This window comes from Calidris pugnax, unplaced genomic scaffold (assembly GCF_001431845.1).
Source record: "Calidris pugnax isolate Ruff unplaced genomic scaffold, ASM143184v1 scaffold188, whole genome shotgun sequence".
Classification (NCBI taxonomy): domain Eukaryota; kingdom Metazoa; phylum Chordata; class Aves; order Charadriiformes; family Scolopacidae; genus Calidris; species Calidris pugnax.
Window position 1 is genome coordinate 1,079,369 of NW_015091257.1, and position 25,494 is coordinate 1,104,862.

Here is a 25,494-nt window from a genome sequence, read left to right on the forward strand (position 1 = left end):
GTTCCCCCCCCCCCCACCCCATGAAATCCATCTTTTTATCCAAACCACGTTCTTATAACTAACTGGGGGGACCTTTATTCATTCACCTGTTCTGAAGAGCAGTACCACCTTCTTACTGGCCTTACAACTAAAGGAAAAAAAGTGTGTGGGGAAAACATCCCCCACAAAACTCAAACTCGTACTTACTTTCCGTCAGATGAAATTCCAACTATTCTCCTGAGATCAAGTGGCCTTCCCATATCAAAGGGAGGGTTTGAGGCCTCAAAGGACAAGCGTCTCCTAAATGGCTCCCATATTCCTTGAGCTTCTAGATAGGCTGTTCCAATGACCAAGAGGAAGAGAACACTGCAGGGAAGAGAGGCAGTCATCTGAGTATTTCTTAGTTTTGAGCATTTTAAGGTTAATTCATTAATCATACATGACAAAAACTTTGTATCTTATACCAAAAAGCTGAAAATTGCATCCAAACCACAACTTTGTCTGACAGAAACATAAAATACACAAGTTTAGCATGAAACATACATCACTAATACTGAGAATGGAAGTTAGACGCAAGTGTGATATGCAGCTGCGAGGAATATTAATCCAAAGGAAAAAAAAAAGAATATAATTAAAAAAAATTAAAATGGCATCCAAGTGGTCAGCAGCTCTCACAGCTCGTTGGTGCAATTCCATTTTAAAAGCACTGCTGCTCTGAGAAGCAAATTTTAAGAGTATTATTTCAAGGAGTTTTACAACTAAGTGCATCTGCTGCAATACCGTGTTTAGGAGTCCTCCCCTTACATAACGCTCTGCAGTGAACTATATTTTTGAATGAAGCAATAAAACCACTGCAGAGACCTTCATCACAGGGCCACGGATTTCATCTTCTAACAGGTGGGAGTTTTGGGGGGAGGAGACACAGTGGCGATGACTAAAGCTTGCTTTGCCTACTACCCTAAAAAGTTTATGCAAAAAAGAACTTTAAGTTAGCAACTTAAGCTACTGATTCTCCTCCCTGTTCTTACTGTCAGTTTTTTTAAGCCAAATGTATGAAAACCAGCATCAATTGACTCAAAAGGATAAGATACCTCTTGCTTAATTTTAGCTGAAAGAATCTAGTCTAGACACCTTTTAACGGTCACCAAAACTAGAAGCAACTTTCGGCTGGTGATAGCTGGCTATCAGTGCTTTTATCCCTGCCCCAGCGATTAACAAGGATTCTGGATGCATACCCAGATGGCAGAAAGCAGGACAGATAAATTTCACCCAAGATGTTAACAAACAATAAAAAAGCTAAAGAAATAGTTTGTTGGGTTTTTTTTGTTTCAGACAAGCTTACACAAACTTCTACTCTAAGGAGTAGTGTTGCCTTGGGTCCCATGCCACCAAAAATGGAATTACTTTTGGGACGTTAAGGAATAAGGTATGATCTCTTTCACTTGTTCACTGTCATCTTTGATGTTATTTGCACGTTTCACAAGACTGATACCAACAAGAGCATCACATCTCCATCAACCACCACGGTGCTACACAATCCCAGGTTGGAGGGCACCGGGTTTTGGTGGGCTGGGGGCACTCTTCCCCCTCAGCCCCACAGTATCAATGCTGGGCTCTGCAGAGGTCATAGAGGGAAGGCTGCAGCGAAAGGTCACCTTGGAGGCTTCTCCTCCTCAGCCACTCTCTGGGTAAGGACTCTGCTCCCTCTGCGTAAGCCAACTCTGGTGTTTTGATAAATGAATACCAATTTTGAAATGAAAAACAGAACAAATATTGTTTTGTGGTCTTTTTAACTGCACTTTCTGATTTTGGTACAGTGGTGGGAGCAGTGGTGGTTCAGGTTTTTTCTTTTATTTAAAAAATATTGTTAAAAAAAAAGAAAAATACAACTAGCCTGAAGTGGCCGTGTCATTTAAATTCCAAAACAGATTAGTGTGAGGAACACCGTACAGTGGGGGGTAACACAGTCCAGACACCCAAGACCGATCTCCATACATCCCTCTTTCCCCCATGGTTTGACCCTGGCACACACATGTGCCTGGTTGCTAAGTTCTTCGTTAAAAGAGCTGGCTCTTTTGTCATGCTTGCACGTATCCTATCGAGTTGGACTTCAACACTTGGAGCCACAAGCACGGTAGCAATCCAAACTTATAGTGATTTAGGGAAGGCAGCACCTTCTTAAATTAAAATACCACCTTATTAAATTAAAAACATGAACTGGACAAACTCATAGAGTTGTTCATTCTTACATACTAAGGATAGATTTGCAACAATATGGAGTACTGCTTCAGTGACAACCAGCAAACCCCTACGTGATAGCACCCTAAAAGTTGGCTGGCTGTGCGCAGGATCCTTGGAATGTTATGACATGGTTACATTAGGACTCTTCTCGAGTTTGCTGCTAATAAGGATGTTTTGTACTTGCAGGAAAAAGACACAGTGAGGGAAAGGATTTGTATTCTGTATTCTTTTGTAAAGTCTAATTAACAAATAGAGTACACATAAAATTATCCACGCAAATTATGCTTACAAGTTGACAAGCATTATTCACTTTGTCAATAAACTAAAGAGAAACTAAGCTTATAAATTTCTAGCAAACATACAGAAGAAAACCACTTAAGTACTTACTCAGCACTTTCCTAAGTACCACAATATTCGTTAGGAAACAGAATTTCCTAAGTAACAGAAATTTTCTTGCTATTTAGGAAAATGTAGTTTCCTAAGTTAACACTGCATTACTTAGGAAAGTGCTGAAGAGTCAAAAAAAAAAAAAAAGAAGCAGGCTGCAACTTTATCTGCTCTATTTATCAATCCCTAGAAGGGAAGATAGCTTAACCCAACATTTATGTAATACACTACAGCAACGTGGAAGAGCCAGTATCTTAGTATTAAAAAACTCCATGATGCAGGAATATTACCTATCTATGATAATGCTGTGGATTTGCAGCACACAGAAAGACCACTTTTTCATCACAGGCATCTACAGCAGCAATTCATCTCACACTCAGATATAAGCTTAACACTAATGAAAAAGGGAAAATCGGCATTTGCTGTTACTGATAAGTAACAACTTCACGGATAAGTTTCTGTGCTCGGGTTTTCTCTGGATAAAGGCAGTGGGGGAAACTGTCTCCCATCCAAGAGATGAGCAGGGACACATTGTTTATAACCTCGTATTTCAAATAAAGCTGGGTAGAGGTTAGATTAGGAAAACGCAGTGGAATTTTCAACTCATATTTCAACCAGTCATAGCTAACAGATGGCTGTTTGCTGAGAAAAAAGTGCATTAATATGCTACTACGTAACCTCCGAGTGTGCAGTGTTGCAAACAATGCCCTCCAGGTTCTCAGAAATCCCATTATTAGTATCACCAGTTGTCTGTCACATACAAGTGGCAGCAAAGTTAATTTCATCCAAGGCATCTGCTAAGCTCATTACAGTCACTGCTTCGTATCTCTCTACAGCACAGTACTCTACAAGGATGCTTAAATTTCTATGGGAATTCATGGTTAGCAGTGCTTTAACTTAACTTGAATCAAGTTTGGCTTAATTATTTATCAAATAACTACACACTACCAGGGTTAACAGGAGTATGTATGTCACTTAAGGAAACAGGCCCACGCAAGAAGTGTATTATTTTGTCCTCACTTTTAGCAGAAAGTAGTATTCCTCAGCCTTAAACTGCTCACACTCAATCCATAGTAGCATTTATTAATGGTTTTCTCCTTTTTCACCTCAATTTTATTTTACCCCAATTGCAGCACGTTGTGAATACAACGATACTAACCGCAAGCAGCGGTTGGTCATGCACATATACCAACAAGAAAAAACATACAGACCCTACCTCATTATTCCTGAGATGATTATGTACAGTGCCAGCTCCCAGTTGGGCCTGGGCAGCGCTTCTGCACACGTTGCTAACATGTGATATGGAAGGGATGCATTCAAGATAAAGATGAATTCAGAGCCTCCCGTGGTGATGAATTTTAATTCACGTATGACTCTGGAAGCAGTGAAATCAGGTGTAAACCTGAAAACAACAGAAAGCACGTTAAAACTTTTCATATGAACAGCACAAAAGTTTGAGATAATTTATATTATTTATAAATTAAAAAAAAAAACCATAAACTACACCAATTACTGCCATGACCGCCCATTAAACATTTATAACAAATAGCCCTACGTAGTACAACTAATAATCATCCACGTAATTAGCCTAAAACACTTACGAGTATCTTTCAAATACCTCAAGGCGTGTTTGACTGAGTTCATAAACACCTATCCTTAACACATCTGATACTAGATTATCCCTGATACACCTGTCACAGTTTAACCCCAGCCACCAACTAAGTACCAACGCTGCCGCTTGCTCCCTCCTTCCCCAGTGGGATGGGGGACAGAATCAGAAAAGTAAAAGTATGGAAAACCACATGGGTTGAGATCAAGACCGTTTAACAGGTAAAGCAAAAGCCTTGCATGCAAGCAAAACAAAACAAGGAGTCCATTCCCTGCTTCCCCTGGGCTGGCAGGTGTTCAGCCATGCCCAGGAAAGCAGGGCTCCATCGTGCGTACTGGTTGCTTGGGAAGCCAAATGCCATCAGTCTGAATGTCACCCCCTTTCTCCTCCCCCCCCCCAGCTTTATACACTGAGCATGACATCACACAGCATGGAACATCCCTCTGCTCCGTTGGGGTCAGCTGTCCCGGCTGTGTCCCCTCCCAGCTTCTTCTGCAGCCCCAGCCTGCTCGCTGGTGGGGTGGGGAACCAAAAAGGCCTGGAGGCTGTGTGCGCGCTGCTCAGCAGCAGCTAAAACATCCCTGTGTTATCAGCAGTTGTGAGATACAGCTTTTAAATACTTAAATACCTTAAAGTCACTACTGCGTGTCTTTTCAACAACACTATGTTCCCATCTCGTCCCAAACTAAGATTGCTGCAGAAATACTAGTGAAGTTTCACCGCCTGCAGTATCTCCTACACCCTCTTGTAGAGCAGAAGCACCTTCTCAACTTTTTAGATATTATATTCCAAATAGTTAACTTCACACCCAAGCAGTGTTAAAAGATCAGGTTTTGATGCTGAGATCTTTTACGATAAAAACTGACAGAATTAATCGTTATCATTAAGGCAACAGACAAAATACTCAAGACTAAAATCCTGTGCATTATGATAATAATCCAAAGTCTAAAGGCTCTTTTCTACATACTGCAATGCACCAAAACCGTATGTAAATCTAGATCTCATGTGCATTCACAACCCAAACGAAGGAAATGTTTTAAAAAAACCCCATATAGTAACACTATTCCAACTCAGTAAGTTATACTTACTACATATACTGCAGTCAGTCATGAAAACTTGAAGTTATTTAAAAATCAAATAGTATTTGCAAGAAGAGAAAAATTTTCTGGTTTAAGTTGTACAAAAAAAATCCCCAAACACTCAAAGCTTAAGTAAAAAACCTCAGAATTTAACCAAAAGAAAACTCCGAAACAGAATTAGGTATACAGAATTCCTAATGTAAGACTGTTTAGATGTAAGAAAAAACACTTACAATATGACAATGTCTTTAGAGGCATTGGCACTTAGTGCAAACTCATGACAGTTAACTACTTTAAATCCATATCCTTCACATGTGTAGCCGCTGATTTCCATAGTTTTGACATTAATCTGCAGCTGCCCCGTATTTTCCACTTTAAACGTTCTTCTCAGTGTGAAATTCGGTTCTTTGTATTTCATTTCTAGAAAAAAACCAGCAGAAAGTGGTTAGTGTTATGCTAAAGATACCCTTGACTATATTCATATTCTACAGTAGGAGAGCTCTGTCAGTACAAGAGCAGAAAAGGGGGCTAGCAAGGCCCATGGAAATCTTTACTTAACCTGCAGAAACACATCTCTGAAGCCAGATTCTCATCACTGTCAAGGTAGGGCATTTGTACAATTCCAGAGCACTCTTAACTCATCAGGGAAAACCCCCAAACCTCTGACAGTGCTGCTGCCTCACAAAAAAAAAAATATAATAATCATCTAAGCTGTAAAGTTTGTTGATGTACTGCCTAGTGTTGTGGTGTTCTGTGAAAAGTCTTACCATGAAGAGAATTAAAGATTTTTTTTTTTTCTGTCTTAAAAATAAAATTAAAATAGGATCTGTGGCTGAGTTACACATATCTTATTAGCAAAAAAAACCACAAAAAAACCCAACCCAAAAACATCCCTAAACCACAGCATGTAAGAGGTAATGACTAAGCTTTACTAAGTTTTCTTACTCATGCCTCAAAAGAAGCAGAATAATCTCAGATAATAATTAGCGTGGCACCTTACAAGTATGTCTGGAAAACTGCAAAATAACAAAGCTGATTTTAATACCAGATACAACTAAACCTCTTTTACCAGTTACTTTGGTAATACAGGTATTCTTAGCTCTCTGCTCAGAAGCAAGCCTGGGGCCACAGAGCAGAAAACGTCTGACTCCAGAGCAGAATCTGGCTAGGATTTCATTTTCATCAAGGAACATACCCTGACTTTTTCCCTGTTGGCTGTGTGCATACTGATTCTGAAGGTGTCATGGGAAAAAACAGATATACAAAAAGTTGCATATGTGATCCAATCTGACTTAAATTTAGGAAGTAGAGACTATCCTAATCTATTTACTAGGATCTTCACCACCTCTATCTTGAATTTTAGTGGATGGAGGGCTTTTGTTTCATCCTTCCTAATTTTCACATGAAAATGAAAAAGGTAAAATATTTCATTTTCTGCCTAAACAAAGAAGCAATTTTAATGTATTTAAAGGAATTATATTTCCGGAGCACTAGAATAGGGGAAAAATATCTCCACACATTTCAAGTTGTACATGCCAAAACGTAATTTCTTTTCTGTTCCGCATAGTAGCTCAAGAAATACTCACTTTCTGAACAGTCTTTTAATAATGCTTCTGTGATTTTAAAGCGTAAAGAACTCCCTGCACCAGGAGGTTTGCCTGCAACCTTCAAGCTCTCAGTCGTTCCTTGTCCTTGTACCATTATGGCATCTATTACAGTCAAGTTATTTCTGTGTGCAAAGAAAAAAGGGAAACATTCATAAAAGGATTATGCAGCGTATTGCTCCTGCAAGCTTCTCTACAGACCATAAAGTTATATCTCAAATCTGGAGGACAGAAATATAAGCAGTTCCACATATAATTCCCCACAATATGGATGTAAACAGCGGGGTCTCAAACATAGTGCTTGCAAGACAAAAACTTAAAAAATTACAATATAGCATACAAATAAAAACCCTGGTGAAGTACTAGTTAAAGTTTATATTTCATCATCATGTCAATGTATTATACCTGATACAAAAGTGAAATAGAGCTCTTTACTAGAAAGACTGAACTTGCATTGTAGCTTGATTTTGCACATGGCATCTATAACTGCAGGCCCTACTTTCAAGATACTGTACCATTTATTTAAAAATTCAAGTCTACAAGTGTTGGTGGATGAAAAACTGGACACGAGCCAACAATATGTGCTGGCAGCCCAGAAGGCCAACCATGTCCTGGACTGCATCAAAAGCAGCGTGGCCAGCAGGTCAAGGGAGGTGATTCTGCCCCTCTACTCTGCTCTGGTGAGATCCCACCTGGAGTACAATGTCCAGCTATGGAGTCCTCAACACAGGAAGGACATGGACCTGCTTGGGCGAGTCCAGAGGAGGCCTTATTGTGGCCTTTCAGTACCTGAAGGGGGCTTACAATAAAGATGGACACGGACTTTTTACTAGGACCTGTAGCAGCAGGACAAGGAATAATGGTTTTGAACTAAAAGATTCAGACTAGATAGAATGAAGAAATTTTTTACAATGAGGGTGATGAAACATGGACAGGTTGCCCAGAGAGGTGGTAGATGCCCCATCGCTGCAAATGTTCAAGGTCAGGACATGGCTCTGAGCAACCTGATCTAGTTGAAGATGTCCCTGCTCATTGCAGGGGGGTTGGACTAGATGACTTTTAAAGGTCCCTTCCAACCCAAACTACTCTGTGATTCTATCATAAGTGTAGTAATACATTTATATTAGGAAGTATGTAGTAAATACAGTTTAACGACTGCAGAACATATCACAATTATTTCAATTAAATCTCTTCTCCAGACACATATGAGTCTACAATTATTCTTGTAAGAGTGACAGTTTCTTACTGACACCGATCACAAGTACAATCTTATATATAAACAAAAAACGTCAGAAAAAACTCACACTCATTTTGGAAATATCTGTCATACCTGATGACAATTAATGATGAAACAGTTTTATTGAAAACTGGAGTGAACTTTACTTTGACAGACTTTCTCTCACCAGGTTTTAACATTAGGCTTAAAACCGAATGACGAGCCAGGCCCTTTGTAAGTCCTACAGTGCTCTGTAGTGGCTGGACCTTAAGAAAGTGGGGAAAACAAAGTAACACCTTTAAAAATAGGATATTTTTACATACATTTGATAGAAATTATATTATTTTAGCTATAAAATTGGTCTTGTCAAAGAAGTGTACTACCCAATGGCATATAATTTTTTTTTAAATCAGAATGTCTGATACCACAAGAATTTTCCCACTTAGTAGACCATCTGGGTTTAGTAAGAAGTAGAAGAACATGGCAAGACAGAACTGAGATAAACTACACCCATGTGTATCTGGTAAAGCTCCAGTAGAAGAAAGAGTCCATAAATCCTTAAATGTGCATTTTAAACACTAAATTAGCATTAACCCTTTATGTAACATTCTCTATCTTCAAAATGCTATATATTCTAAAAATATTTTAACAACGGGAAGGGGAAAAAGCAAACTTAATAGAAGAACTACTGAAAAAGTGTAAGTTTGCCTTTAGGTAACGTGCAAGTATCCAAATGCTAATCTAAAACAAACTGCAAATGGAGGGGAAAAGGTGTATATATTGGATGAGAAAAGAAAGTGTTCAGGATGTGGCATGCTCTATATGAAAAAGTACACACTTAAGGTTGTTCACAAAACTTGAATCATTTAAAATGAATAATGAAGCAATGGAAAACTCCATATTTTACTAATTTTAGAATTAGCAGCCACTGTACTGACGAAAAGAATACTCTATCAGTAAGAAAGTGAATAAATGCAGTTTTTCTGTAACTTCTATAATCCCATTATCGTGTAAGCATACAGAAAAAATGACATTTTAAGTGTTACATTTAAAGAAATACTTCTTTTCCAATTTCCTTGAAAATATCCAATGCAAGCACCACATTTTTCACACATATTAATACGTAAACTTGAAGGCATGTACAACTGTACTCTTATTAAAACATTAAAATATCTAGATTTAAAAATCTGAAGAACGTATTGAAATACTTACACAATTTCTGAAGACCTGGAACTCCAGAGTCCTCAGATTGAAATTAGTTGGCTTACTCAAATTAAACCTGAAACAGACATGCAATTTTTTTTCTCCCCCCAGATCAGGGAAGATAATGACATACTTGCATTTATGGATTTTAGCACAAATCAAGAACTTATGATCGGACCCAAATAATATGCAGCTGAAAGGACAATTTGATTTTTTCTTATTCTCCCTCCCCTCATACATCAATTTAAGGAAGAAATGTAAACACCATTTTAGCTTAGCAACAAATACAGATGTGCATTCAATGGCAATCAGCCTAGATTCAGTTCTACAATGGCCTAACAATTCAGATTTTAGAAGTGGCCAACACTGTTACTTCCAACCCAGCTGCCAAATCCTGCATGCATTTTTTGTAAAAATGCAATTTTGCCATAGAGTGAGAATGCCTTAAGTACTCTAAAACAATACTTACCGTTCTAACATTTTATCAACAAAGGTGGATGGGTTAGAGTACAGAGCTACAGGAAGGAACTGAACATACACAGGAACGTCAGCTGGATTTTCTAGTAAAATTTCTTCTTCCTATTCAGAAAGACAATTTAAAAAAAAAGTTTACATTAGGATTAATGCAATTAGAAATATCTATTAAAATGCAGCCCCTACAAAATGATACTATCAACAAAATAACTTACTGAGGAACTGTTTGTATTGGTAAGAGGGAAGCTTAGCTGGCGTGGTGAAGTAAGTATGGAAGGCCAGGACATTTCTGCTGTAATTTTCAACCGGACATCCTTCTGAAGATCTGTGTCTACTTCAAATACAGCATTCAGTCTGGAGAAACAGTTAGAAAACTTACTTTACAAGAGAAAAATAGGAAAAGCCTGGAAAAAGCAGAGGGCGTAAATGCACCCTGAAAACAATGTAAGTTTGAGAAACAGCATGGTACATTGTATTTATATGCAATTAAAAACCCCATTGAGCTCTGCCCATATGTACTGCTATTAAGAAGCACAACAGAAATAAAACATGCTATAGAAAACCAACCCAAAGATTCTAAAGATGTTCTCTATTAATTATTGTTGTCAACATCCATCCATTCCAAGTTCTGTTACGACCTATTTATAGATAAATGTGAGCACAAAAATGTGGTAGAACTTATGCAGTGCATCACAAATCTTTTGGTATTCACATTTCTCTTAAATCTCTGCTCCCTGGACAGTGAGACACAAATTTTACCTTTCATTAGGAAAGCTCTTGCTATTGTAGAAACAAATTTTGAGAATATAACTGAGATTCAGATCAGTAAGAAAAGTAACCCAAAATATATTTGGTGATTTGCAAAGGTATGAACAGTAGAAAGCAAAAATATCAGTCCTGATAGAGTCTGTTTCCAATACAACATCCAGACATCCACTACCCAGAAAATGTATTGTGCCTGCACGTGTGTAATGTTCAGTAAACCTGTACATGTGCTCTAGCTGCAATGGATACATGGATTATGTGCCTATACTCCTGTCTAACAAACCTAAAGAAAATCTGAAGTAGTCACACCTGGTGCCAGCTACTATTTCCATCAGTGAATGAAGTTCTTTGCTATTCACCAATCTCTGCAATAGACTTGATTCCTGTTGTCCTACAAGTTCTCCACCACGAGCTGAAACAATACTAACAGTACTGAGTTCTCCAGTCAGCAGAACAGATGAAATGCTAGACTTCAAACCTAGAGAAGTATTTTGGAGAGACTCCAAATGATCAAGTCAGAACCCCTTTGTATTCAGAAGGGGTAGTTTCTCCTTTGCTGAATGCTACCTTGAATAGCTGGTTAATTTTAACTCTCTTTAAAAGCATTACATATTCTAGACTATATATTATATTAAATAATATTAAAGCACTGTGTATTCTAGCTAGAACTGCTACTTATTAAGAAGTAGTTTTTAAGAATTTTCCTTTACTGTCCTCTTACTGTATGTGATAGAACATTCTTGAACGTGCGGCTAGACAATCTGTTTAGATCAAATTTGTTCAGGAGTTATTGCTATATCAACATTATAACAAAAAAGGGAGAAAGGAGGTATGCTTTTGTTACTGTATTTAACTACACACAGTCGTACGCCTTTTTTGAAATGGTAGTCTGGATGCTATCATCACAAAAGACACATGCGCTTGCTGTTAATGCTACCTTATGTCTCTTGGAGATTAAATCACTTTACATATGAAAAGGCAGATGTTTAAAAGGCATATAGCAGCCTACAGACTTTGACTTTCTCCTAAATATAAAATAGCAATCATTAATCACTCTGTATTTAGCAAATCTCATGGAAAAATACCAGACAATTTGGTAATTCACTGAAATGCAATAATCTCAGAATAGTAACAACTGAAAATCTTATACAATCTTAGGAGGGATATTGATGCTGTAAAACAGATTAAGCAGGGACACAGCACTAACAGTATAATCTATTTTTGGAAGTTTTTGCAGAGTAGAGACTGCCTTGATGTTGCCATCTTTTCAAGAACTGCAGCATACTCGGGTGAATAGTAACTTTCAGTATTGCGGTTGATGTGAGAAAATGGGTACTGTTTTTTAACTTTGAAAATGTTCTCTTTAAATGTTTTGCAGAGAAGGCCAACTAATTCCTCCTTAGCCCCCTCTCAACGAGCACTGCAATATTAAGAAACCTTGTATTTTTTTAAGAGCACACAACACAGAATTATCTAGTGATTTAAGGCACCTGAGAAAGTAACAGGGATAAAATACTTACCTATGGCTTGAGTTTTCTTTTATTTCTGTCCATTCTTTGAATAAGTTCTCATGCAAATCCCAGTCAGAATCCCATGCATCTTCTTGCATTGCTACGCTGTGCTGAACTTTAGATTCCGCTTTAAGAAATAACGTGGTTTTTAAACTCTTCAAGTAAAGTTGTTGCTTAAGGAGAAACTTTTTTTTTTAAGATTTTCATTATAAAGTTGAATGTTACTTACATTTAGACAGAAAAGGCAATCCTACATAACAATGATCTCCACATTGTAAACCAGGATCAAAATAAATATTCGCAATCTGTGAAAGAGGTAAGAGTGTACCAATTAAGAAACAGCACAGTAAATCTAATGACCAAAAAAATAAACCAAAGAGAATTTTGGAGGACCACAGAAACTTAGCATATGCTATATATAAGAGAGAACTTGTAAACACGCAGAAATAAGGCATAAACAAACCTTTGATTTTTTTCCTGGCTCTAAATCTTCTTTATTGCTTCTTAGCCTCTTATAATAAAACCTTACATCCTCTGACAGCGACCGTATGTGTTGTATTTTCACTTTCTGAGAAAAGGAGTTCATAACATTCAGGCTCTGGTGAACTACTTTCCCCTAAAGAAAAAGAAAGGATGAAAAGATGAAAAAAAGGGCTGCAGGATATGCATTTTCCCTAGCATATGTATTTATTTATGCAGGCAGACAAAGACCACAGCAGAGCCGAAATGTTAAACTGAGATTTTAAACTACGCTATCTCCAAAAAATGCCACTTGTAACACTTCATGGTAAATTTCTGTGAAGTTGTATTCTTTCTTCCATATGCTTCCAAACACAGCTCATCCCTCTTTCAAAATTAATACACCTTAATTTTGCTATCCTGCCCCTCTAGCCTCTACTACTGTGTCTAGTACTGGGCTCCTCAGTTCAAGAAAGACAAGAAACTGCTGGAGAGAGTCCAGCAGAGGCCTACAAAGATGATCAAGGAACTGGAGCACCTCTCTTATGAGAAAAGGCTGAGAGACCTGGGTCTGTTTAGCCTGGGGAAGAGAAGACAGAGGGGAGCTCATCAATGCTTATAAATATCTAAAGGGTGGCTGTCAAGAGGATGGGGCCAGACTTTTCTCAGTGGTGCCCAGTGAGAGCACCAGGGGCAAATGGGCACAAACTAGAACACAGGAAATTCCATCTCAATATGAAGAAAAACTTCTTTACTTTAAGGGTGACAGAGCACTGGAACAGGCTGCCCAGAGAGGGTGTGGAGTTTCCTTCTCTGGAGATATTCAAAACCCGCTTGGAAGCATTCCTGTCCAACCTGCTCTAGATGAACCTGCTCTGGCAGGGGGGTTGGACTAGATGATCTCCAAAGGTCCCTTCCATCCCCTACCATGCTGTGATTTCACGATTATGTGTCTTGAAGAGCTAGGACAACAGTTCTGCTAAATCAAATCATGTTAAAAAAGTACCAGAGGAGGAAAGACAAGAGGAAACTTCAGTTTTCTGAGCCTCCTATTACAAAAGGGGAACAACCTGCTTGTCAGAGATGTAGTACATAGTTGCTAATAATTAGAAAGAACCTGAAAGAACAGTGAAGCTGCAAGATTACAAACACTGCAGGTGACAGAGGGCATTTAAAAACATGCGTACAACCCTCCCACTCCCAAGGAAATTAAGACACCAGGTACTAAAATTAAAACATTTAACAAGAAAACAGTGTGAGTTTTTCGCCACACTGTTACACCCTGCTTTCTCCAAGCAACAACATTATTTTACCTTTTAAGCACAGAACATGTGGTTTAATTGTTTGTTAAAATCGGAATCATTACAATGCCCAAGCTCTCCCCCTGACCCCGCTTGTAAATCAATGATTCTGTGGCCGTATTTTTAACTTTATCTCAAAACCTAACTCTGACAAGTACAGAATAAATGATAAATAAAAACAAAAAAAAGAAGCACAACTCAGGACCACTGACAAGATTTCAGATTTACATAAAATACAAGCAAATTTAAACACTAGAGACTATGAACGTGACTAGAGTGTTTCATGTTTGCCTTAACACTTTCAGCTTGTTTAAATTTCTCTAAGGTGAAGACTGAAGTGGAAGCATGGGAGAGACGCAGTCAAAATTTGACTGTGGGCTCAGGAAATAGTCACATACTGGAAGAGTCTCAATAGTAGCAACTGCAGGGAGAAAGAAACTACAAGAATAAATCTCTAAACAGCACAGTCATTTTAAACTGAATAGGAGGTATGTCTGAGCTTCACCCATGGAATCCTATGAGTAACAAATTGCCATCAATTGGGCAAGATAAAGGTTTGTTAAACTCTGTAGAACAAATGAACAGTATTTTGCTAAGACACTTATGCAGCATTTAGGCATGAAAAAACAGATACAGGAAGAAGACTTGACCCATCAGTAACAAGAAAACCAGAACAGTGCTATTTAGCATACAGGTCCTCATGCCTTGATCAGAGAAGTTGAGAGGTGGGCACTGTGAGCTACAAATGCCATCATAGAGCGAAGTCAACACAGCTAACATCTGTTTAAATCAAGACACTGATCTTTACAAGGTCTGTATACGCTGTTGGTGTATTGCTGACAAACTTGGACAGAACACAAGAAATCAGACCTAGGTGCAAATACACTAAAACTATAAACAGAGACAGACAGCACAGGGAACCAGGCAGCTGCAGGAGAATTATATCCTGGGTATGAACTGAAAAGCAAGTGTTACTAAAATTGTAACGCCTAGTTACTTCTGGATGTTCTAGCTGTCAAATTTCTCTACCAAACACTGAAACAAGAAGAACTGATGCTATTTTAGGCTTATTTTCATAAGTAATGGAGGCATTACAGAACAAGTAGATGCAAGAATATCATGAATTCAGTGATCACAAGTTTAGTTTGAAATGAATCCAAGAGAAAAGAAAAGTAAGGCTGCTGTCAATGTTCTCAAATATCAAAAGAGCTAAGTGATCAAGTAACAGAAGTAATAAGCGAAGCTGAATGCTCTGAAAAGCTTGGGGCTTGAACACAGAAAACAGTCTAGAATCTTGTCAAAGGTGATAATTACATCTGAATCTACAATCCCAAACAAATGCAGGCGGCCAAAGGTCCCCTGACTGAATAATTATGTGAAAACATCACTAGAAAAGAGCATAACGGCAATAAAAATCACAACAGTCTGGGGATGAGAAAGAACGATGACAGCCTTAAAGGCTGAGAAACACAGGTGATACAAGTAGTAGTTCCTGCCAAAACAAAAGCAAACAAACAAAAATTTAAAAAAATCAAGATAATTGACAAGCTCTTTAGCCATTCCAGTAAGAACAAAATAAAGGGAGATTAAAAAAAAATATTACTATTTTAGGCCCAAAATAGAACAAAATATTTTAATGTGGTATTCAAGAGGGACAAAGATCTTGCCAGGAATTAGGATATATAAATTAGGATACAGAATATAGAAACTGCTTTATCTTTTGCGAAAGAAAGGAAAACGGACCTCTAAGTTATTTCAGTTTATCACAGAGTTATGAAGCAGTTTATAGATGAAGTTACAGATATGGTAGTCTAATAAATATCCATGTAATGGTGAGGCCATACAGTAAAATAGGAAACATAGATCCTAAAGATAAAAATAACAAGTGATCTTCGCAATGACCATTAGGTAGGCACGACCGTTTGACCTCAAGAGTAGCAAGACTTCAGAACAATTTGTGAAGTAAGAGATCAGAAGAGAGATGGAATGGATAATGGGGCAAATGCAGCAATGATTTACTGAAGTCCTGCTGACTGACCTATCTTTCTCTGATAAGACCTACTGCACTACTTTTTCAAAAAATTATCATTTGTCTACTAGACATGTGGTAAAGCATTTGATAAAGTGCCAGTGAGAAATTACTATTTTAAGAGTATGCAAATTGTAAGATAAGCAGGAAATTCTAAGGAGTTATTGGAAGAGGAGGTGAGAACAGGCAGTGCTCTACAACAGATTGAGCCAATGCAGGACAGACATGCACCAACATGCATGGAGTTAGTTTTATCCTTTTAGAAAACTGCCATCTTTATCTCCTTCTGCTACTTCCCCCTCTCCCAGTTTTCAATCTCTCTCCCTGTGATTTTCCATCATAGTACAATTCCCCACTCATCAGAAAGTCACATAAAGTTCAGACTTCAACGAAACAACAAATTGCTGCGTCAATATGCCTTGACTGCCCATGCTTCTATGGTTGTGCTGAATGCCAAGTGAGAAGAAAGTATTATCTTGTTAATAGCTTGCTGCTTGAGTCTGTAGCCTTGAGCAAAGCAGCTGCTTTCAGCGCTGACTGAATAAAAACTACTGCAGGAGCAGGGATGAAAACAGCTTTTTTTGCAGAGAGCTATAGGCCCACATAGCTTTCTTGCTTTTCTGTTCATGTACTGCACCACGTAGCCTCGAGAAGATCTACTTCCAGTGTGGAAACAATACAATAATGCTTCCACAGAGATCAAGGACTTCTTATATTAAGTCATCACTTTATTAGCTGACTTCGTTGTCTTTGGTTTTCCACTTCAGCATTTTGAAAAATAGATTTGTGCAATTTCATATCTCTCTTACTCTTGGTGCTAATGCACATCAAATGGTAATAACCAAGTGACCACAGCTATGTTAGAATGAAGTTGCAAAGAATAAGGTTTGGGATCATATCAGTATTCCAAGATCCCATTCAAGTGGCCAATGGAGGAGATGTAGGGGTAACTCATGCTTGGGACATATGGGGAGGAAAAAAAAACCCAAAAGTGAGAAACCAAATCATTAACAGTTTGGTAGCACAATCTCTCCAGCAATTTGACGTGCAACAATTCAAGACAATGATTTCTCTTGAGAAGGGCAGATAAATAAAAAACACAGCAAGAAAGCAAAAAGCAAACTCTTACCGGAAAAGAAGGTGGAAGAAAAACATGTTTTGGGGAGCATGTCAGTGAGCCTACAGCAATCACTGCCTTCACTGGTATAGTTAAAATCTGTTAAAAAAAAAAAAAAAAAAAAAAGAAGTGTTCAGAAACACTCTCCCTTGAATTTCAGCCTTTAGATGTCTCTTCTGCTATTAATTTGCACAGAATAACAAAACCCTGAAATTCTACAATTAACGTAGTCCAGGTTTATATACACATTTATATACACATTTATAACATGGAGACATGAATTAAGATTTCAACTCATCATCATATTCAGAACAGTCACCCCATGTCATTGGGAAGCACACTTTCGCTCAGTTAACCTTAGCACCATTCTACATGGAACACAGAAGCACAACTAAAATACAACTTCTCCTGTGGGACATTATATAGGTCCCACTTGAATGGGGGTTACTTTGTTGGAAAACAAGAGGATAACATCTTTAAAGTAAATGAATATGAGGGAAGAGGATATACTGAACTTCTCAAAAAACATGAGAAGTCATGGTAAGACCACAGGATAGATGTAGACTTAGAAAAACGAGCATGGAGGGGATGGCAAAGAGATCCTTTCCGTGTATTATTGAAGCTACCAATACAAGTAGAACAACTTGTAAAAAAAAACAAGAAAATAAAACGCTCCGGGTTCTACAACTGAAGAGTCACATACATGTATGGACATATTAAAAAAGCTTAAAATCTCAGATAACTGACAGAAATTAGGAATTTCCCATTTTCTGTAGCTTCATTAGAACCACACAATAAGCTATATAGTTTCCCGACTTCATAAGCACAGCACATCACTTTTTTTTTTTCCTCCATACATCACCTAAAGTTATTAAATACAGATTCCATTATGTATTAGAATATCACTCTTCTGCAAAATAGTTTATTAACAGGAAAGACATGTGAAGTTGAGAATTAGCTGGTTGTTCTCCTCTCCCTTACTAATCTTAGTGTAAGAACTCTGCCTCATCAACTGTCAGCAAACTACAATTTCTCCAAAACAACTTTCACATTGGGTTTTGACAAAAAACCCTCTGAAATTATAGCTCAATTTCAGTAACCAATGAACCAAAAAGCACACTGTCAGCACGTGTTATGCCAAAAGACCTACGCATTGATGCTTTGAGGGTGTGTCAAGTCATTGAAGAACTAATATCTCAAAGCATTACGTCAGATTTGAATGGATATTTCTGAAAGCCAGATGAAAATCATAATGAAAGTCATTCTTCATTCCTTCAGGGAAGACACAGCAAAAGTAGTGTTACTGTTGTTTGATGCAGGATTAACTTGCAGAGAGATAACTTGAACTCCAAAGGTCATTTCTGATCTCAGCTTCTCTGTAATATTACAATCTGTCCACTAATACAACTCTTAAAACTTCACACTTTAAAACTGATTATTTGGGCAACATCGATGAATATAGAATAAATATACCTCATAATCTGTCGTGATTTGTACAGCTCCATCATGAATTCCTTCAAGCTCTTTCGCTATTAGTTTTACTCTAAACACAGCATAATAACCCGATGCTAGTATCACCTGTAAATGATAGAAAAAGAGTCATCCATTGTATTCCATTAAATGGAAAGAAATTTCACTAAAAAACATACCAAACATCCTCTTATTTCTTTAAACTGAATCAAAATCCATTTGAAACAACAGTCAGTGGTAAAAAGAAAAATTCAAACACCTAAGTTACTAATGCAAAAATTATCTATTAATTCCACTCTTCTGAGCATTATCTGAGGGCATGGGGGTTGCTGTTTCTAAATTTCCCCTCTCAAAACCTAACCAATCTGACCATAATACTGCTTCTTAAAATAAATTTTCAAAATTCTGCATGCTTTATCATACTCAAATTCAACCAAAATTAAGAACTGTTATCCTTCCTCCCCCCCCTGCTAAAATGAAATTAAAAGAAGCTGCACAGATTTGCCTCTTTTCCCCTCCTCTCCTAAATCTAGCTTTAAGCAATGGATTCAAAGGATTACTTACTGAAGACTGATCAGATGCACTGGCATTTTGTAGTTCATGGTGGTTTGCAATTATCGTTGTTCTGTTTCCCTTTTCGGTTGTTAGAAGTTCTATGGCCAAGCCATCCCCTATAATATGCCAACTCTTTATAGCCAGCTTAAAAAGAATAAAAGGTACTGTTTTCAGTAACAACACTGATGTAAATTTTTTAAAAGGCAAACTAAAAATAAATCCATCCTTACCTCTATCGGATTGCTGTTGATGACTGCAAATAAAATGCTGGTAGCTTCTGTTGCACTCAATATGCCAAAATCTATAAATCGTTCCTCAGTTTTTGGAGGCAGTACAAAGTACTACAAAGATTGATAAAGGTATTTTAGCATGAATTAAATATAGAACGTGCTCAAAACTCTAAGCTCATTGACAAATGCATTAATGAGTCTAATACAGTAGTACTGTGGCAATCTCAAAATTCTAAACATTTCCTATGTAAATCTAAAGATAACAAAAAATATATTTTCAGCAGTAACTGAAGCTGTTTAAGGAACAAACTGATAAAACCATTTTGAAATTAAAAAAGTCATCCCATAGAAGTAGAATAAAGAATTAAAAACAGTGCTATGAAGTCTGCCTCTAAGTAAAGTAGCTAAAAAAAAAAGGAAAATACTTACATCTAAAAATCCTGTGTATGCTCGGACAGGTAGGTGAAATTTAGAAGCATTGGTGATAAGTAAAATATTATTATCTATATGAACAGATGACGTGGAAGGCATAAAATGAAGAGTAAAAATATATCTGGATTCATTAGGCGGAATTAAGACTGGTTTACTGAAGTTCTGGACCTAGATCAGTGAACAATGAAGATCAATGTTACAATTTAATAAAGTGCAGCACATTTAAATATTTATTATTGGGTAAAAACGTTTACTGAAATAGGGCTTACTTTAAACATTGGTTTTGCTTCTTCTGGTAACACAACATCATGTATAAGGACTGCAAAACTGAATGTGTTTGTTAGATAGATCAGTCTTTCCACGGAATCAGCAGCACTGTCACGGATGTGGAAGAGTGTGGCAGCATGATCAAACCCTAGGTACCTGTTAGCAGAAAACAGTATGAGAAAAAGCAAGATTCTTCTCAAACATGAAGTCTTTTTTCCTTACACAGAAGACTAGAATTCACTCAATCCAAGAGCAAAAAAAAGGTGCGCACCCCATTGCATGCTGAAACTTCATTATCATCACTACAGGGACATTGATAATTAAGTAATTCAAACAAGGTAAGAAAATATGTGAATAAGCATACTAGGAGGACTAAAAGGAAGTGTTGAAGTATTAAGACAGTTTGCAAATCATGCATATTCCTGATTAACCAAATCATGCATCTGCAGCACAAAAGTTCTGAAAGGTAAGGTTTAGTTTCGCTGCCTTTAAAATACTCAGTAAGTTCTGTTGAAAAAGTAGCACCTCATTTTAACAATAATTTTAAAGTCACCTTAGCCATATTCTGTAAATAAGTAACAAAAAGTAAGGAAGCACTGAGAGTTGTTCCAAAATTTTGCTTAAAACCAGAAATATTTTCTCTACCCTTACTCCATATACTGATAGAACAGCAAATGCAAAACTGGAAAAATTTCCAATACTGCATTTTTAAAATGTCTCATCTGCAGCCTTCAACTGCTCTGAAACAACTCACTAAGGTTGCTTTGAACCCAAGCCTTGAAACCAGCTTATGCATTACTCATCTATTATAGCGTAAAACCAGAAAAATTCAAACAAGTAATTGTAGTTCTAAATGAGCTCCAGATTCAGAAAACTTGGGTATCACCTCTTCATATCCCATTTCCCCCTAAAAAGGTTAAATTACCTGCTACATCAGCTAATTTACAGCAATTAGTTTTTGAGCTATGTTCAATTTCTGTAAGCTTACCCATCCAATACTTCTGCTTGATATGGTATTTCAAGTTTGGAGTAGCTCTTCTCTTTTGCTTTAACAGTTATTTTCCCAGAAGACTGTGAAGCTTTTTTTGCTTTTGATGCTGTACATACAAGAATATAAGAAGTGTGTTTAAGCAGATGACAAAAAAAACCCAAATAAGCCCCATTAGGTTAGACTAGCATGAGTGGAAGAATAAAAGCACAGAGCTAACCCAGAAATGAAGTATCACAAAAGAGAAAAACGGATCTTAAGGAAATTTCAATAAGCAACTGACATGGAATAGGTCTAGGAAGTAAGAGATCTGAGTTCTGAATTCCTTCCTCTTAACACCAGTTAGTTGACCTGCCTGAGTTAGTAAGCTTATCTACGATAGGGAAGCCTGCTTGTTCTTGTCAAATAAATAACTTGGATGTGTCCAGAGGATAATTCAGATCCTAGCGAGCTGAATTTCCCTCTTAAGAGTATGGAATACACCTATAGCTCCACTAAGAGAACCAGCACTTGAGATGGCTGGGCTCCTCACTTAGAACTACCAGTCAAGCAGGACTTTGGGCCAAGAACACAGCAACATTTTAATAATGAAGAAATCAAAGACATTTTAGAAAAACAGAACCAGAATCCGTGTAAGAACCCAAACCACACAAGCACTAAGAATGATGCTCACAGGCCTGCCCCATCATTACAGAACAAGCAATGTTGGCCTGGTAGCAATATTGCCAGAAAAGTCAGGGGATTCAAATACTAGTTAGGAGAAACTACCATCCCCCTACAGCCCTGCATGTATTAGGACAGCTGAAACAGCAAGTATTTAGGGCTGGCTGCTTCACTGAAAAGAATTCTCCAAGTCAGTCCCTTAAACACATTAAGTAGCTTGACTGGGTATTAGTCAGTAGGTCCCCACATTCCCTCCATCTTCAAAATCCAAAAAAGGATTTATTTATAGGCTAAAATATAAACTTGACTCATCTTACAAACCGTAAGCTGTTAAATATCTAAAGTCTTAATCAATAAATAGCAATTAAAAAAAATAATAAATCAATACTCTCTTCTCTATCCATACAACTTCTAAAATTATGTCTACCTGAAATGAAGAACTTTTCATCTCTAAATTTCCATTTTTAAGCAATCCAGGCAGAAAGACCTACAGCACCAACCAGTATCTTAAAGCAGTAACATCTGAGTAGGTCAACAGCATTCTGACAGTTGATTAAAATCTCTATAAAGATGGAGGCGCCTTTCTACATAATGTCAGCATAGTATTTACAGTCACACTATGTAGGAGGAAAACAACCAAGCACTTCTTTCATAAAGATGTAAATGAAAGCCAGTATCAGCATACATAACATATCTTTATAGGAAAGGTATCAGTAAAAGGTTTTTCCTTTTTCTTCACCTCCCATTTTCTTTAATATGAATTCAAGATAGCAAAAGAAAATAAGCCAGCTTTCACAGTGAGGTTCTCAAGAGCACGGCAGAACTCTATTTCCATGGGCATTCCAACATAAAATGTAGTTTCTCTAGAAATAAGATTTTTGGACTCTTTTTTAAACTTTAGAAGGATCAAAGGACAACCCAAGGGATATACTCTCCTTCAATACACATTACTGTGAGGAACACATCCTGGTTTGTTAGGATTTCTCAAAAACAATGCCTGTTTAGACTAAGAATACATTTTAAATAATCAGTGCCTTAACACAGGAATGCTGCTTATGTTTAATAGAAGAATTAAGAATTCCTTCACTTCTCATCAGTATTTATCAGTCTAAGTTACTTGATGATGATTATCAGAGACAATTCCTTCAGACATAACTGAAGTTAGAACAACCATAATCCTTTTCCAGTTAGAAAATTCCATTTTTTTCTCAAAATTACAAATAACATTTTGTTAAGAGAATGAAACTAATTCATGAAGTTTCGCAAGTTTTAAGGAGCAGTTGACAAGCTCTAAGAATAGAGGAACAATACTTACCATCAAAGCTAATACTTGCAACTTTGGTATATTTACTTTCAGAGGCTTTTAACGTAACTGGCTTGAAATGTACTGTAATAGCTTCATTTTGTGGTGTAGGTCTAACACTCTGCAAACAATCAAAATATGAAGGACCCGTAAATTTATCATTGTTAACACTGTGCAGCCTTCATATATCCTTCAGAGCAATACAACTTCAACTAGTTTTGGCTGAGTTCTTACAGGTCTATCTTTCTTATAATAAAGCAGCATTATAAGAGAATTTTTCTCAGGTCCTGTAAATTACTCAGGCAGTATGCAGGAAAGCAGGCAGAGAGTTATCCTTAGGAATGTTGGATAAAGTGACAGTATGGCCAGAAACATGTTAATAAAGAAAAAAAGAAGCTTTAAAAAGATTCATTTTTCATTGTTAGTGCTGCAGGCTTACAATAACTAGACTATTTGTTTCTGCTGCACTCATTAACAAAGTTGTTAACTGACTCGTGTAACTACTGGTGACGACACAGACATCTACTTGTCTCTGATCCCATGCTAGATCTGCAGAGCTGCCACACACACACACACACAAAAATAAATTTAACTATATATAACTTAACAGTGCTAAGTCTGCAGATCTGCCACACACAAGAAAAAATAAATTTAACTATATATAACTTAACAGTTTTGTAAATCTGAGATGACACTCATTCTATACCAACATTTAACAAGATCACCTTTTGTATCTGACGATTACTGTTTTAAGCTAAATGGAAAAGGTAAATTGGGCATTACTGGAATAGCAAACGTGTCAGCTAGTAGCCAGAGCTGATTTGTGGACACTGTCATTGCTATGCAGCAGGATTATGGATTCCCTGTCAACATCTGAAGACTCTATAAAGATTGCTAGCAAACTCTTTATCTAGATTCCATGGAAAGAAACCAGGCATTGAGCATTTAAATGCTCTTATTCTTGTTTTGCTGCCATTAGGATGGCTGCCACGATTCCTCCTCCCCAGCTGCGTCCTCCTGCTGTAAGAACAACTCAGCTGCTTGTGTAGCAGCTGTTAAGCTACTGCAAATTACAGGATGCTGTATTAAAGGAAACTGAAATGAGTGCTGGTTTACCTTATGCTGGGCTGCAGAGGTTTAGCACCTGCTTCACAGGCAGCTGAGCCTTTCTTGGTCAGAGAAGAGCAAGGCAGAAAGCTAGTGGTACAAACCAATTACAGTTCTTCCAAGCTAAACTGTCCTTGACTGTAAATTCAAGCCATAAAATCGTGCATACATAACTAAGTTCTGCAGTCCATGTGATCCTTAGAGGAAACAAGCAGTGCTGCTCCTGCAGCTAATGAATAGTCTCTGTTAACTCAACTACAAGTTTTGTATTTTGGATTTATAGCACTGGCCTTTGTCAACCATCTGCATACACGTGGTGCGGATATTTGCTATTTTTCTTCATGAGCCAATTCATAATTATCAATATTTTCTTCTAATGAAATCCATACTACAAAACAGATCTTGAGGTGTCTTTAAATAAAAAAAGATCTCTTAAAGCAGACAAAACCAAAGCTGTAATCAAGCTGCATGGCAACTTGATTGGCAACTTGACAACTTTTGCATGGCACAAAGGATAACGACTTCTAGTAGCTCTTTTTATGCAAAAGGCTGTTTTTTTAATAATTAAGTTTGAAATTATGCTGATTTCATGTAGTAAATAAAATCAGAAATATTAAGAAGGACAGCCTGGTGCCAGAAAAATGGGAGGTTTCAGAGGCGCATCTCCTCTTAAGCCACAAGTGTAACAAACCTAGACTTATTCACTAAAAATAGCTACACCTAATGAATTTAGTTAAAGAAGAAATTTAGCACTATTTTGTTGAAAGTTTCTTAATTTCATCATGCACATTTCTCATTTATTGCTTGATTACATGGTCTAAAAGGTAATACAGGATTAAGACAACTAAAGGAAAAAGAAACATCCTTAAAAATCCTTCCGAATTAATTTTTCTCAAATTTTAACCTATTTCAAATAAAGCCCAAGCAAAACTTGTCCTGATATGTGCCTTAAGAATCACCAAATATAGACAGGCCATGAGAATACATGCAAAGTAAGTTCTACCAAGAATCTAGTAACACCAATTTTCTCAGAAAATCTCCTAACGGCAACTTCTGTGGGGAAGAAGAATTTAAAATAGACATGCTTCAGTAACACATTGCTCTCCCACGCAGTGCCCCAGGCAAGATTCCTGACCCTGCTGTATGAAGACACATTCAATATTTAGCATAAGAGCAGAAAACAAGGACCTCAAACAGTCGAGAGAACACAGAGTGGGGAGAAGGCTTTGTGCTATTGCAGCAGTTATTGGAAAAGACTTTGAAGGTTTAAGAACTACACCTATTCTAACAAACTAAAGAGAGGAAGAGTATGGGTTGAAACACTGGCACGTGTTCATCCATACCGTTTACCTGTCGGCAGGCTCCCGAACATAGTTTTGTCTTGTCCACCTAGCATATTGCTCTAAAGACTGAGCGGGCTGTAGACTGTTGCTTACAGGTAGTGAAGACACAGCTACCCTGCTGCAAGAGGAAAAAGCCCTGTGGCTACAGGCAGCAGACTAAGG

General features: G+C 37.4%; 1 protein-coding gene across 1 annotated transcript in view; it reads right to left on the reverse strand.

Annotated features, from left to right (window-relative positions):
• The window catches only part of TMEM131 (transmembrane protein 131), a 106,803-nt gene that overhangs the window by 18,989 nt on the left and 62,320 nt on the right, over window positions 1-25,494 (reverse strand). Inside the window, exons 12-30 of the mRNA XM_014960321.1 lie at window positions 22,895-23,003; window positions 20,917-21,025; window positions 19,931-20,084; window positions 19,659-19,829; window positions 19,230-19,340; window positions 19,009-19,143; window positions 18,448-18,552; window positions 16,987-17,073; window positions 12,532-12,684; window positions 12,298-12,373; window positions 12,078-12,195; window positions 10,008-10,146; window positions 9,788-9,897; window positions 9,328-9,394; window positions 8,230-8,381; window positions 6,882-7,024; window positions 5,529-5,715; window positions 3,824-4,009; window positions 187-345 (exon numbers count right to left, since the gene is read on the reverse strand). Of these exons, the coding sequence (XP_014815807.1) occupies window positions 187-345; window positions 3,824-4,009; window positions 5,529-5,715; window positions 6,882-7,024; window positions 8,230-8,381; window positions 9,328-9,394; window positions 9,788-9,897; window positions 10,008-10,146; window positions 12,078-12,195; window positions 12,298-12,373; window positions 12,532-12,684; window positions 16,987-17,073; window positions 18,448-18,552; window positions 19,009-19,143; window positions 19,230-19,340; window positions 19,659-19,829; window positions 19,931-20,084; window positions 20,917-21,025; window positions 22,895-23,003 (2,471 nt within the window). The remainder of the gene's footprint in view (window positions 1-186; window positions 346-3,823; window positions 4,010-5,528; window positions 5,716-6,881; window positions 7,025-8,229; window positions 8,382-9,327; window positions 9,395-9,787; window positions 9,898-10,007; window positions 10,147-12,077; window positions 12,196-12,297; window positions 12,374-12,531; window positions 12,685-16,986; window positions 17,074-18,447; window positions 18,553-19,008; window positions 19,144-19,229; window positions 19,341-19,658; window positions 19,830-19,930; window positions 20,085-20,916; window positions 21,026-22,894; window positions 23,004-25,494) is intronic.